General features: G+C 46.9%; 2 protein-coding genes and 1 gene segment (V, D, J or C); 1 reads left to right on the plus strand and 2 right to left on the minus strand.

The window, feature by feature from the left end:
• Positions 1-398: 398 nt before the first annotated feature.
• LOC129831139 (leukotriene B4 receptor 1-like) lies at positions 399-1,840 on the minus strand. The gene has a single exon (XM_055894210.1). It carries the CDS (start codon positions 1,713-1,715, stop codon positions 777-779), a length of 939 nt encoding a protein of 312 aa, XP_055750185.1. The 5' UTR covers positions 1,716-1,840; the 3' UTR covers positions 399-776.
• A 240-nt stretch (positions 1,841-2,080) lies between these two features.
• On the minus strand, positions 2,081-4,731 carry LOC129831140 (protein misato homolog 1-like). The gene is made up of 2 exons (XM_055894212.1): positions 3,598-4,731; positions 2,081-3,391 (listed from the first exon to the last, which is right to left on the minus strand). The coding sequence occupies exons 1-2, from the start codon at positions 3,648-3,650 to the stop codon at positions 3,148-3,150; spliced, it is 297 nt and encodes a 98-aa protein (XP_055750187.1). The 5' UTR covers positions 3,651-4,731; the 3' UTR covers positions 2,081-3,147.
• Positions 4,732-10,588: 5,857 nt separating this feature from the next.
• On the plus strand, positions 10,589-14,288 carry LOC129830588 (Ig kappa-b4 chain C region-like). The segment is given in 3 exon segments: positions 10,589-10,673; positions 11,748-11,867; positions 13,534-14,288. Coding segments are annotated over 3 exon segments (528 nt in total).
• Positions 14,289-15,008: the final 720 nt, after the last annotated feature.

Raw genomic sequence — 15,008 nt, forward strand, 5'->3', positions numbered from 1 at the left:
GTGCAGATAAAGTTGTTTGTCCGTGTACCAAATGTGTTGTTACATCTGACATATGGTAAGTTCTATCTTCATTTGGTTCAGAATAATTTTTTTCCGCAGTTTTGGCAAATTGGCTCACTACTTGTTGCGTCTTAGACTGAAACTGAAATGGTTGAACCCATATTGGGCATCCGAGTGGTGTAAGGTTTGGAATGCATGCTTTAATTGATCAATTTAGGTAGAAATGTTGTTGCATAGATCTAGTGTGTTTTTCCATTGTGCCTCACTGCTCAAATACCTAATTTTGACATACAATGAGGCAACTTCACAAGTATGACGAAATATTCCAAGACACTAAGCTTGGAGCTTCTCTGAACCAAAGCAGAAGTACATGTACTATAAGAGAAACTTATTCATGGTAACCAAATATATGTATTTATTCATGGGAAAACTGACAGAAGCAATACAATTTAGGCTTTGACCAATGGAGGTCAAGCTTGAAGGGCGTTAGATCACCGAAATAACAAATCTAGGCTAACCTATGGATACCTAGAAGTACAGCCTATACAGTCAGCAACCCAAAACGTAGGTTTTGTTGAGGACAAAATAGCAGGTGCAATGGGACTCTAATTTGGCTGCTCTAAAAACCAAGTCAAGAACGCCTAAAAAAAGCTATTTATTTTTTTAGAGTACCCTGATTTGTTAAGGTTAGGGTTAGGGGGGTTGATTATGGGTAGGCTGAGGGTTAGAATTAGGGGTTGGCCTTTAGTCACACCAGCAGAGCACAGCTTCAGACATCAGATATTTGTGACCTGCATCCTGCTGTCGCCCCTCGACGACGACTTGGGCTGCTCACGGATTCTCCTCGAGGCGAAGGCGTACAGGAAGGGGTCCAGGCAGCTGTTAAAAAACGTAAAGCTCCGGACGACACGCGCTGCTGCGCTTCTGTGGCTCAGCAGCGCTGCCGACGCCTCTGGCCAGGAAGTCTGCAGCACAATGCCGGCGATGTCCACCACATTGACAATGTGCACAGGGATCCAGAGGATGAAAAAGGCGACCACCACACTGGTGACCAGCCGCGTCAACTTTGCACTGCTGAACAGCGCAGTCTGGTTCACCCGCCGGTGGAGGCAGCAGTAGGACGTGACCAGCACAGAGAACGGAATCACGAACCCTAAAAGGGTCTCCAAGACGAGGACAGCAACTCTTTCAGCATCGGAACCCGTGTGTCGCTGGCACTTGAGCTCGCCATTGCGCACATCGCGAGTGGCAACGGCGGGAGCAGTCAGAGCACAGGCGAGCCCCCACAGGGCCAGGAGCAGCACCACCTCCCCCTTGCGCCCCAGCCTGTTCCACATCTGCGGGTATAGCACCTGGAGGTAGCGCTGGACACCGAGTAGAGTGACAGTTAGCACGTTAGCATACAGGCTGAGATAGAGCAGGAACGTGGCTAACTTGCATGCAGCACGGCCCAGAGTCCAGCCGTGCAGGAGAGTATAGATCCACACGGGCACCGTGGCCAGGCACAGGATGTCGGAGGAAGCCAGGTTCAGCATGAGGCACAGGGTGAAGTTGGGGCGTCGGGACGAGCGGCGCAGGATGACCACCAGGACAGCTATGTTACCAGGGAGGCCAAGCGCACAGCACAACCCCAGGACGGTACTCGAAATCAGGCGGCCCGAATCCGGGGAGGTGGAGTCCAAGCTAGAGTTGCTGGAGGAGTTCATGTTCACCATTGTCCGTGAAAGAATAAGAGCTATCTTGAAGACAGTAGACTTTAGACATCTAATTCTTTAGTTTCTCGTTCTTGAAATCCTCACAAGTTTGTTATCTTCTCTTGTCATAGAGTAGTAATGAGGAAACTGATGTGGGTTAACTGCCTCTGGCCAGCTTCCTCCTGACAAAGCTGTGTGTGTGTGTGATAGAGATTGAGTCAGAGAGAGAGATATTTGTGTTTGTGGTTAACAATTAGATACTTCCAATTTTGTCATTAAGGCTTCACTCAACCTGATTCTCATAAATAGTCACATGACACTGAGAAGATAGTTTTAAGCTATAGGCAAAACATATAAAGTAGATTTTAGCTGTGTCTAGGGGCAAGCCACACAGTTTTTATATATTTTTTCCCCATTAAATAATTCATTTTTTTAATGTGATTTTTTCATGTGCAAAAAGTTTTAATGATTTGAACTTTTGACAGATAAATGGATGTGTAATGCATTTAATCCATCTCTGTGTTGTTGGCTCTCTTTGAATGTATGACCAAAGTTTAATGCTTCCATTTAGTGTCAAAATAAGGCTAGGAAAACTACAATTCTTCCCTGCAACAGATTCTAGCATGAATCTACCATGACTGCTATCTTCTGTTATCTTAATTTCGGAAGCTATTGACAACAACTGGACATTTGTATAAAGCACATTTACTTGGAGATACACATATACTTCCATTATCGTGTTTCTTTACCTCACATCGTCGATTATGAGCATTTTTTTTTTATATTATATTTTCTATATTATCATATATATTATTATTAATATTAGTATTATCATCAGCAGGTGAATCAAAACCAAGACTGAAGGCAATATACTGGTTCTCACAAACACGCTAGGAAAAGGCTTAGTAGAGTCTAAACAAACAATACCTCACAAAGTCACAAACAGAATGAACTGAACTAAATAAGGAGCTGATGAGACCAGGTGAGTAACTAACACAGGTGAAATCAATGAACAAAAATGAAAGACAGGGCAACGTTCAAGAACACAAAGAAACAGGCTACGTTCAAGAACACAACTAAACAGAACACAAGTCTGACTAAAATAATAAGTACGGAACCTTACATCAGGAATGAGTTAGTTTCATTGTCCAACTATTATCTTTTGTCAGTTAAAACCTCAACCTTTTACCAGAACCGTTTTCTGTCACCATCTCAAACAGCCAGTCCATTCATTCCAACCACAATACACAATCCTTATCAAGAGTCATGGAGTCCGAAAGCGATCAGATCCAATGTGGACTAGGTGGGTCTGTCAATACCAGTCGAGGTCAATCGAGACCCATCAATTCAGATGGGATGGAGTGCATAGAATCATTATGGACTAACAGCGCGGAAGACAGGAAAGAAAATGACTATTGCGGTTCAGCGGTTGTCAGTGAATCAAACATCACTGTCAAACATAGTCGTCCTCTTCTGAGGAGGAGAGCATCATGCCGCCGCTGTCGTCACTGTAACAGCGGGCCAGGAGGTGGAGTTGCTCCAGGGACTCCTGGAAGTCGGGCAGCTCAGGCCCCTGGGAGAGGAAGCTGGGGGCGATGCGACGGGGGTCCAGGGCGCTTGCACCGCGCTGCAGCTCCGACGGGCCCAGGGCCGGAGACGACTGCGGGGAGAAGAGCACGGGAACGGAGGGGACCGCGCTGTGGAAGAGAGGATAGGGATAGGGAGATAAGGTTAGAGGGATGGACCTGACAATAACAAGCGAGACTGTTGGATACAAGCATAGTGAGACATGTCTTTAGATGTGACATAAGGTTAGAGAGGTGGGCTTGGCAATATTGAAAGTGACAATTAAATACAGACATAGGCATATATGTGGAAGAGAAAATTGAATAGACTTATTTACGGATAGATATCATAACTCTTCCGAGGAGGAGCGCATCGGGCCGGTGCTGTCATCGCGGTAACAGAAGGACCAGGAGGCGGAGTTGTACCAGTGACTCCTGAACGTAAGCCAGCTCAGGCCACTGGGAGAGGAAGCTGGGGGCTCCGTGGTGGGTGTGTAGTGTGCTTCCACAAGAAAAGTGGGTGAGAGTCACAGGTGTGACTAGTTTCCTCATTAACCCAGCGAGAGCTTCCATTGGATAATAATCTCATGTGATTTGAGATCTGCCCATTTAAACCCTCCTGTTTATCTGTTCCAAACGGCCGCCCAAGGGAGGTGATGCAGTCCAGAGGTATGGAGGTTTACTGGAGCATGTGGGAAATGGAGTCTTGTGAGTTTGAGGCAAACAAGATGGACAGCTGCCTCCTGGAATGCACCACCTCCTGTGGCTTTTTGTTTCTTTGATTGTTTGTTAGTTTTATTTTGCACTAGCAGTAACCCTGACAGATATATTGTCACGTTTTCTGATGTATATACAAATGCCGATACTACTGTGTACAGGTCAGAGATTCAAAGGTTTGTCATTTGGTGTGATGAGCACCATCTCATCCTTAATGTAAAGATAACGGAGGAGACGGTGTTTGACCCCAAATCTGTCGGTGACCACGTGTCTGTGGTTGTCCACAATGCCAACATAGCACAGGTTAGTTCATATAAGTACCTGGGTGTACACTTGGACAAGGAGTCCAACAACGCCTCTATTTCCTACCTAGACTAAGGGATTTTGGAGTTGACCAGAAAAAAATGCTCCTATTCTACCATGCGGTCATAGAGAGAATCCTGAGATACGGCATCACAGTCTGGATTGGCAATTTATCAAACTGCCCTGAGGGTCATGGGTGTGAGGTAACATCACTCCCTGCAGACTATTTTTGAATAGACCGTCATCAGACAAGCTCAGAAAATTATTTCAGATCCCTCCCATGTCCTTTATTAGGGTTCCTCCTCCCCTCAGACAGACACGATAGTGTCCCTCCTCCCCTCAGACAGACTCTATAGGGTCCCTTCTCCCCTCAGACAGACTCTATAGGGTCCCTCCTCCCCTCAGACAGACTCTATCCCGTCCCTCCTCCCCTCAGACAGACACTATAGGGTCCCTCCTCCCCTCAGACAGACTCTATAGGGTCCCTCCTCCCCTCAGTCAAGACTCTATAGGGTCCCTCCTCCCCTCAGACAGAATCTATCCCGTCCCTCCTCCCCTCAGACAGACTCTATAGGGTCCCTCCTCCCCTCAGACAGACTCTATAGGGTCCCTCCTCCCCTCAGACAGACTCTATAGGGTCCCTCCTCCCCTCAGACAGACACTATTGGGTCCCTCCTCCCCTCAGACAGACACTATTGGGTCCCTCCTCCCCTCAGACAGACTCTATAGGGTCCCTCCTCCCCTCAGACAGACTCTATAGGGTCCCTCCTCCGCTCAGACAGACACTATAGGGTCCCTCCTCACCTCAGACAGACTCTATAGGGTCCCTCCTCCCCTCAGTCAAGACTCTATAGGGTCCCTCCTCCCATCAGACAGACTCTATAGGGTCCCTCCTCCCCTCAGACAGACTCTATCCCGTCCCTCCTCCCCTCAGACAGACTCTATAGGGTCCCTCCTCCCCTCAGACAGACTCTATAGGGTCCCTCCTCCCCTCAGACAGACTCTATAGGGTCCCTTCTCCCCTCAGACAAACTCTATAGGGTCCCTCCTCCCCTCAGACAGACTCTATAGGGTCCCTTCTCCCCTCAGACAGACTCTATAGGGTCCCTCCTCCCCTCAGACAGACTCTATAGGGTCCCTCCTCCCCTCCGACAGACTCTATCCCGTCCCTCCTCCCCTCAGACAGACTCTATAGGGTCCCTTCTCCCCTCAGACAGACTCTATAGGGTCCCTCCTCCCCTCAGACAGACTCTATAGGGTCCCTCCTCCCCTCAGACAGACTCTATAGGGTCCCTCCTCCCCTCAGACAGACTCTATAGGGTCCCTTCTCCACTCAGACAGACTCTATAGGGTCCCTCCTCCCCTCAGACAGACTCTATAGGGTCCCTCCTCCCCTCAGACAGACTCTATAGGGTCCCTCCTCCCCTCAGACAGACTCTATAGGGTCCCTCCTCCCCTCAGACAGACTCTATAGGGTCCCTCCTCCCCTCAGACAGACTCTATAGGGTCCCTCCTCCCCTCAGACAGACACTATTGGGTCCCTCCTCCCCTCAGACAGACACTATTGGGTCCCTCCTCCCCTCAGACAGACTCTATAGGGTCCCTCCTCCCCTCAGACAGACTCTATAGGGTCCCTCCTCCCCTCAGACAGACTCTATAGGGTCCCTCCTCCCCTCAGACAGACACTATTGGGTCCCTCCTCCCCTCAGACAGACACTATAGGGTCCCTCCTCCCCTCAGACAGACTCTATAGGGTCCCTCCTCCCCTCAGTCAAGACTCTATAGGGTCCCTCCTCCCCTCAGACAGACTCTATAGGGTCCCTCCTCCCCTCAGTCAAGACTCTATAGGGTCCCTCCTCCCCTCAGTCAAGACTCTATAGGGTCCCTCCTCCCCTCAGACAGACTCTATCCCGTCCCTCCTCCCCTCAGACAGACTCTAAAGGGTCCCTCCTCCCCTCAGACAGACTCTATAGGGTCCCTCCTCCCCTCAGACAGACTCTATAGGGTCCCTTCTCCCCTCAGACAGACTCTATAGGGTCCCTCCTCCCCTCAGACAGACTCTATAGGGTCCTTTCCCCCCTCAGACAGACTCTATAGGGTCCCTCCTCCCCTCAGACAGACTCTATAGGGTCCCTCCTCCCCTCAGACAGACTCTATCCCGTCCCTCCTCCCCTCAGACAGACTCTATAGGGTCCCTTCTCCCCTCAGACAGACTCTATAGGGTCCCTCCTCTCCTCAGACAGACTCTATAGGGTCCCTTCTACACTCAGACAGACTCTATAGGGTCCCTCCTCCCCTCAGACAGACTCTATAGGGTCCCTTCTCCACTCAGACAGACTCTATAGGGTCCCTCCTCCCCTCAGACAGACTCTATAGGGTCCCTTCTCCACTCAGACAGACTCTATAGGGTCCCTCCTCCCCTCAGACAGACTCTATAGGGTCCCTTCTCCACTCAGACAGACTCTATAGGGTCCCTCCTCCCCTCAGACAGACTCTATAGGGTCCCTCCTCCCCTCAGACAGACTCTATAGGGTCCCTCCTCCCCTCAGACAGACTCTATAGGGTCCCTCCTCCCCTCAGACAGACTCTATAGGGTCCCTCCTCCCCTCAGACAGACACTATTGGGTCCCTCCTCCCCTCAGACAGACACTATTGGGTCCCTCCTCCCCTCAGACAGACTCTATAGGGTCCCTCCTCCCCTCAGACAGACTCTATAGGGTCCCTCCTCCCCTCAGACAGACTCTATAGGGTCCCTCCTCCCCTCAGACAGACACTATTGGGTCCCTCCTCCCCTCAGACAGACACTATAGGGTCCCTCCTCCCCTCAGACAGACTCTATAGGGTCCCTCCTCCCCTCAGTCAAGACTCTATAGGGTCCCTCCTCCCCTCAAACAGACTCTATAGGGTCCCTCCTCCCCTCAGACAGACTCTATAGGGTCCCTCCTCCCCTCAGTCAAGACTCTATAGGGTCCCTCCTCCCCTCAGACAGACTCTATAGGGACCCTCCTCCCCTCAGACAGACTCTATAGGGTCCCTCCTCCCCTCAGACAGACTCTATAGGGTCCCTCCTCCCCTCAGACAGACTCTATAGGGTCCCTTCTCCCCTCAGACAGACTCTATAGGGTCCCTCCTCCCCTCAGACAGACTCTATAGGGTCCCTCCTCCCCTCAGACAGACTCTTTCCCGTCCCTCCTCCCCTCAGACAGACTCTATAGGGTCCCTTCTCCCCTCAGACAGACTCTATAGGGTCCCTCCTCTCCTCAGACAGACTCTATAGGGTCCCTTCTACACTCAGACAGACTCTATAGGGTCCCTCCTCCCCTCAGACAGACTCTTTCCCGTCCCTCCTCCCCTCAGACAGACTCTATAGGGTCCCTTCTCCCCTCAGACAGACTCTATAGGGTCCCTCCTCTCCTCAGACAGACTCTATAGGGTCCCTTCTACACTCAGACAGACTCTATAGGGTCCCTCCTCCCCTCAGACAGACTCTATAGGGTCCCTTCTCCACTCAGACAGACTCTATAGGGTCCCTCCTCCCCTCAGACAGACTCTATAGGGTCCCTCCTCCCCTCAGACAGACTCTATAGGGTCCCTCCTCCCCTCAGACAGACTCTATCCCGTCCCTCCTCCCCTCAGACAGACGCTATTGGGTCCCTCCTCCCCTCAGACAGACTCTATAGGGTCCCTTCTCCCCTCAGACAGACTCTATAGGTTCCCTCCTCCACTCAGACAGACTCTATAGGGTCCCTCCTCCCCTCAGACAGACTCTATAGGGTCCCTCCTCCCCTCAGACAGACTATATCCCGTCCCTCCTCCCCTCAGACAGACTCTATAGGGTCCCTCCTCCCCTCAGACAGACTCTATAGGGTCCCTCCTCCCCTCAGACAGACACGATAGTGTCCCTCCTCCCCTCAGACAGACTCTATAGGGTCCCTCCTCCCAAAATTGTAGACCTCCACAAGTCTGGTTCATCCTTGGGAGCAATTTCCAAACGCCTGAAGGTACCATGTTCATCTGTACATTCAATAGCACGCAAGTATAAACACCATGGGACCATGCAGCCGTCATACCGCTCAGGAAGGAGACACGTTCTGTCTACTAGAGTTGAACGTACTTTGGTGCGAAATGTGCAAATCAATCTCAGAACAACAGCAAAGGACCTTGTGAAGATGCTGGAGGAAACAGGTATCTATATCCACAGTAAAACGAGTCCTATATCAACTTAACCTGAAAGGCCACTCAGCAAGGAAGAAGTCACTGTTCCAAAACCGCCATAAAAAGCCAGACTACGGTTTGCAACTGCACATGGGGACAAAGATAGTTGTCACGACTTCCGCCGAAGTCGGTTCCTCTCCTTGTTCGGGCGGCGCTCGGCAGTCGACATCACCGGTCTTCTAGCTATCGCCGATCCACTTTTCATTTTCCATTGTTTTTGTCTTTGTTTCGCACACACCTGGTTTTCATTTCCCATTATTGTTCAGGTCGGTACGTTTCCGGCTGTTTTTTTCCGGGTGCTGTTTTCACCCGTGTTTTGTGGTAACCGTCATTGTTCGCACATTGGTATGTTTACTTTGTGCTATTTATTCAGTATAGTGCGTTGTTCACTCATCTCTGCTCTCCTGCGCCTGACTTCATGCACCAGCTACACCCACCGCCTGACATTAGTACTTTTTGGGGAAATGTCCTCTGGTCTGATGAAACAAAAATAGAACTGTTTGGCCATAATGACCATCGTTATGGTTGGAGGAAAAAGGGGCAGGCTTGCAAGCCAAAGATTACCATCCCAGCCGTGAAGCACGGGGGTGGCAGCATCATGTTGTGGGGGTTCTTTGCTGCAGGAGGGACGGGTGCACTTCACAAAATAGATGGCATCATGAGGGAGGAAATGATGTGGATATATTGAAGCAACATCTCAAGGCATCAGTCAGGAAGTTGAAGCTTGGTTGCAAATGGGTCTTCCAAATGGACAATGACCCCAGCATACGTCCAAAGTTGTGGCAAAATGGCTTAAGGACTACAAAGTCAAGGTACTGGAGTGGCCATCACAAAGCCCTGACCTCAGTCCCATAAAAAAAATTGTGGGCAGAACTGAAAAAGCATGTGCGAGCAAGGAGGCCTACAAACCTGACTCAGCTACACCAGCTCTGTCAGGAGGAATGGGCCAAAATTCACTCAACTTATTGTGGGAAGCTTGTGGAAGGCTTCCCGAAGCGTTTGACCCAAGTTATACAATTTAAAGGCAATGCTACCAAATACTAATTGAGTGTTTGGAAACGTCTGACCCACTGGGAATGTGAATAAAAGCTCAAATAAATAATTCTCTCTACTATTACTCTGACATTTCACATTCTTAAAATAAAGTGGTGATCCTAACTGACCGAAGACAGGGAATTTTTACTAGGATTAAATATCAGGCATTGTGAAAAACTGAGTTTAAATGTATTTGGCTAAGGTGTATGTAAACTTCAACTGTATGTATTGCTGTTCCAGCAGCAGCTGGAGGAGAACAGCAGCAGCACAGACTGAAGAGAGACGTGTTATTGACATGTTATTGCTAGTGTTTCCCAGCATCAACAGAGCGGGTCCTCCTCCACAGAGGAACACTATTGTCTCCATGACCATCACCACCAAGAGATGACGTCATTCTCTATGGACTTAACATCATCTCTGACTCAACATTCTCAGCTTCATTTGAACGAGAGAGAACATTTATAGTGAAGCTAACTGTTAGTTGTATTTGGTGGAAGGGGTTTCTTGCAGGTTTGCTGCAGATCTATAGATATCATGTAATACTGACTACTAATGGCCCATGGTGTTCAGATGACTGTGTGTGAGGAGGCTTGAGTTTATAATTGGAGCACTAGTTGCACTGTCTGTCTATAGTCTTTTCACTGTATATTTACTGTACAAGATGGAGACCACAGTGGTGCTGTATCATACTATAGTGGGGCAATATCTGATACAATACTCCTGTGATCACAGTGTATAATGAATTGTAGCTTCACACTGGGCACAGACAACAGTTCGAAGTCTAGTTTTGATTTACATTTGGTTGAGTTGTCAACTAACCGTGAATTCAACGTGAAATCAACAACAAATGTTACCATGTCATTGTATTTAGGTTAAAAGTTGGGTAAAAAAATACATAATGCCCTCACGCCGATGACTTTTTGCAAATCCAATTGGTTTTCCATGTTGATTCAACTTCATCACAAAGATTTGTTTGATTTAATTGATGTGGAAACAGCGTTGATTCAACCAGTTTCTGCCCAGTGAGTTGAGTGTTTGTACAGTGGAACTCAGTGACGCATGTCATTGTCTTCGCCCTCAGCACCTGCAGTAAGTCCCAGCTGCAGTAAGTCCCAGCTGCAGCAGTGGACTCTGACTGAGGAAGGTTTTTGTGCGGCTCTAAATCACTGTGTGAACACAGGACCACTGTGGTGACTCTGACAGTAGTAAACTCCTGTATCCTCAGCCTGGACTTTACTGATGGTCAGAGTGAAGTCAACACCATTTCCTCTCCCACTGCCACTGAACCTGGTGGAAACTCCAGTGAACCTGTCTGATGTGAAATAGATCAGGAGTTTAGGAGCTTCTCCAGACGTCTGATGGTACCAGGCCAGGTAATACTGTGAGCCAGAGAACTGAGTAACTTTACTACTGGCGCTACAGTCAATAGACACCGTTTGACCCGGCTGGACTGATTGAGCTGCAGACTGAGTCAGTACATACTGGCCCCAAGACCCTGCAGAGAGAAAGAAGGAAAATATCACATATAGGAAGGTCAAATATTTGGAAGATTATAACCGTAATTCCTCATTTACAACATGATGCTTGCATTCTGAAAATGTTCAAAATGTCTCTCACCTTGTGCGTAACAGACCAGAGTCCAGATGAAGATGGTGATGAAAGTCATGGTTGCCGTGGGTTCTGTTCAAATGAAATACAGCTCTCACAGGAAGTGTTCAACTCACAGGGCTATAAACACTCCCAGAGCACTGAAGCATGTGATGCCAATGCAAAGTGTCTCTTTATGGAAATGTTCCTCCTGACAAATCACTGCACTGTCATTAAAAGATAAAAGATTTAGATGCACTGTTGTAAAGTGGCTGTTCCACTGGATGTCATAAGGTGAATGCACCAATTTGTAAGTCGCTCTGGATAAGAGCGTCTGCTAAATGACTTAAATGTAAATGTAATTAAGAAAAGTTCTGAAATCCTCCTCCATGTGTTGTCTGAAAGTCATTACACAAACGTATTTATACTGACACATTCCATCATTGATGTATCAAGCTCTTTTTTTGAATACTTGATACAATATGATTAAATATTATCAACATAGTGCACAGCAGTTTTCATACTGTTGAAAGTTTATTGGGGAACGGGGAACGTGAATGTGTCTAATCTCCTGGAGTTCCAGACTATACCAGTAGGGGGCATCAGTGACAAAGTAAGATTCATTGATCAGGTCCATGTTGTGTTAAAAACGTTCCCCTCTGTGTCTGTCTGGAGGTTTTTGTACTGCGAGTCAATCAGACTCTATCACTGTGGTTGACTTTTGGTGGAGGGACCAAACTGAGTGTTGGTAGTAAGTATTCCATTTTCGATCTTGACCTCTATCAAAATCCCAATTCATAGTCCCGTGTGGCTCAGTTGGTAGAGCATGGCGCTTGCAACGCCAGGGTTGTGGGTTTGATTCCCACGGGGGACCAGTACAAAAAAATATGAATGTATGTACTTGTAAGTCGCTCTGGATAAGAGCGTCTGCTAAATGACTTAAATGTAAATGTACCTTAAATTGAAAGTGGAAATATGTATTTATTTTTGAAGAATTTGTGTTGTATTTATTAACCTTAGAAGAAAATTGAGTTAAATTAAAATGCCATTTCAAGATGATATATAAAACAAGGTGCTTATAAAGTGTGTATTAGTTTCGAACAATAGTGGTATTGTTGAAATCTGAGAGTGGTTTGGATAAATGTAGGTTTACAAAGAGCGAGAGCTGTGTCTCTATAGTTTCAAAGGTTTTTGTTTGGCCGTTGCATGAGTTTGTATCACTGTGGTACACTTTTGGTGGAGGCACTAGACTGGATGTTGGAAGTAAGTTCATCTACATCTAATAAAAAAAATTCCCCTTAGTTTTACTATCTATTTGCTATATTGCTATCTTATTTGAAATTTTATTTGATGTTTGCTCTCTTTTGCAAAGTGCTGTTATCTTACAAAGTTCTGCTGTTCATAATAATATACTTTTGGTTACACCAGGGCTCACCAACCATGTTCCTGGAGAGCTACCCTCCTGTAAGTTTTCACTCCAACCCAAGTTGTAATTAACCTGATTCAGCTTATCAACCAGGTAATAATTAGAATCAGGTGAACTATATTAGGGTTGGAGTGAAAACCTACAGGACAGTAGCTCTACCGGGAACAGGGTTGGAGTGAAAACCTACAGGACAGTAGCTCTACAGGAACTATATTAGGGTTGGAGTGAAAACCTACAGGACAGTAGCTCTACAGGAACAGGGTTGGAGTGAAAATCTACAGGACAGTAGCTCTACAGGAATGTAGCTCTACAGGAACAGGGTTGGAGTGAAAACCTACAGGACAGTAGCTCTACAGGAACAGGGTTGGAGTGAAAATCTACAGGACAGTAGCTCTACAGGAACAGGGTTGGAGATCCATGCTCTTACACTATGCTTGCTTGTTTTGTCACATAAACTGAAGTTAGGTGAACTATTAGAATTTTAGCAACCAGGAAATGGTGGAGTGATTTCTGCATAATGCATCTTTAAATGTAATACTATTTTGACATGGTTACGGTCAACTGGAATTTACTTCCTCAGCATTATTTTAAACATCATCATTTAAGAATTGGTCATACGTTCTGTGGAATTTTCTTTAAAATAATAATAATAATGAATAATGAAATGCAGTTTGATTCCTAGTATTTTATCCCATTACAAAAAGGGAGGAGTGCTGAAATATTTTCATTTAAAAAAAGTTGAAGTTTGAAGATAGTTGAATGTATTTTCAGTAATCTCATATAGTTATAATATGCTTCAGTAGCTACTCAGAGGGAAGTGAAAGAGTGACAGAAAGACTGAGAAGCTGTGTGTTTGAGGGACAGAAACCTACTGAAAAAAAACCCAACTTAGTTTAAAGCTAAGCTGTAAAACTGCTGTATCATTATTGTCATATCAGTCTGGTGATTGATTGACAGCTCCCCTCTCTCTAACTTCCCACCTGTCTGCTAGGTGACGTTCGTCCCACCATGACGGTCCTGCCCCCCTCCAGTGTGGAGCTGCAGCAGGGGAAGGCCACTCTCATGTGCCTGGCAAACAAGGGCTTCCCCACAGACTGGAAGCTGAGCTGGAAGGTGGATGGGAGCAGTAGCAGCACCTGGGAGGTGACCGGGAGCCCTGGGGTCCTGGAGAAGGACGGCCACTACAGCTGGAGCAGCACCCTGACCCTCCCTGCCGACCAGTGGAGGAAGGTGGGCTCTGTGACCTGTGAGGCCACCCAGGGCTACCAGACTCCACTCTCGGAGACACTGAGGAGAGACCAGTGTTCTGATTAATGAGCTCCTCCTCTGACTCCACTGTTTTTATTCTGTTCTACACTTTTTACTCTGTCCTCGCCGTCTTACTGATCCAGCACTACTAGCAGCACAGGAGGTTGGTGGCACCTTAAATAGGGAGGACGGGCTCATGGTTATGGCTGAAATGGAATACATGGAATGTTATCGAACTCATCAAACACATGGTTTCTATGTGATCCATACCATTCCATTCACTCCATTCCAGACATTATTATGAGCCGTCCTCCCTTCAGCAGCCTCCTGTGACTAGCACACTTGTGCTGGGCTAGACCCTGTATGGGAATCCATATCTCTCTGATTCCGATGTCATAGATCTGCTTGGCTTTCTTAATCAAGTGTGTGATGCCCTTTATTGCTGTAATGCTGTTGGTTCTAACATGTTGAGATAATAAAGACATTCAATCTTTAAAATTGTTTGCCTGGATATCATTATTTAATGAGTTTCACCGTTAGACATTGAGATCTTTGTGATTTGTTTAGTTTCATGAGGAATGGAGAGCTCTTCCATGAAAAAGGATTTTACTATTACATTTCAGTTAAATAGCTTCGCTCAATGAATGCTTGGCTGATTGGGCCAAAGTTGGTACCAGTCAAAGGGATATCTACAGCACAGGAGGTTGGTGGCACCTTAATTTGGGAGGACTGGCTCATAGTGACGACTGGAATGGAATAAATGGAATAGTATTGAACTCATCAAACATATGGTTTCTATGTGTTTGATACCCTTCCATTCACTCCATTTCAGCCATTATTATGAGCCGTCCTCCCCTCAGCAGCCTCCTGTGATCTACAGTGATACTAATACTGAAACCATGTACAATAAACTCACTGGTCTTCATGATATTACTAGTACTGAATCCATTAGCTATAAACTCACTGGTCGTCATGATATTTCTAATACTGAATCCATTAGCTATAAACTCACTGGTCTTCATGATATTACTAGTACTGAATCCATTAGCTATAAACTCACTGGTCGTCATGATATTACTAGTACTGAATCCATTAGCTATAAACTCACTGGTCGTCATGATATTTCTAATACTGAAGCCATGTGCTCTAAAATCACTGAAACTCTCTGGGGACAGGTGAACATCTGGCTATGGTGCTGCTCTATTCTGGGAGCATGGC

This window comes from Salvelinus fontinalis, chromosome 32, assembly GCF_029448725.1.
Source record: "Salvelinus fontinalis isolate EN_2023a chromosome 32, ASM2944872v1, whole genome shotgun sequence".
Lineage (NCBI taxonomy): Eukaryota > Metazoa > Chordata > Actinopteri > Salmoniformes > Salmonidae > Salvelinus > Salvelinus fontinalis.

Excerpts from the sequence above, each read along its gene's own strand:
- LOC129831139 (XM_055894210.1), bottom strand. The coding sequence starts at position 1,715 with ATGGTGAACATGAACTCCTCCAGCAACTCTAGCTTGGACTCCACCTCC.
- LOC129831140 (XM_055894212.1), bottom strand. The coding sequence starts at position 3,650 with ATGACAGCACCGGCCCGATGCGCTCCTCCTCGGAAGAGTTATGATATC. Across the intron at positions 3,392-3,597 it reads AAGAGTTATGATATCTATCC|CGCGGTCCCCTCCGTTCCCG; the intron begins GTAAATAAGTCT and ends TCTCTTCCACAG.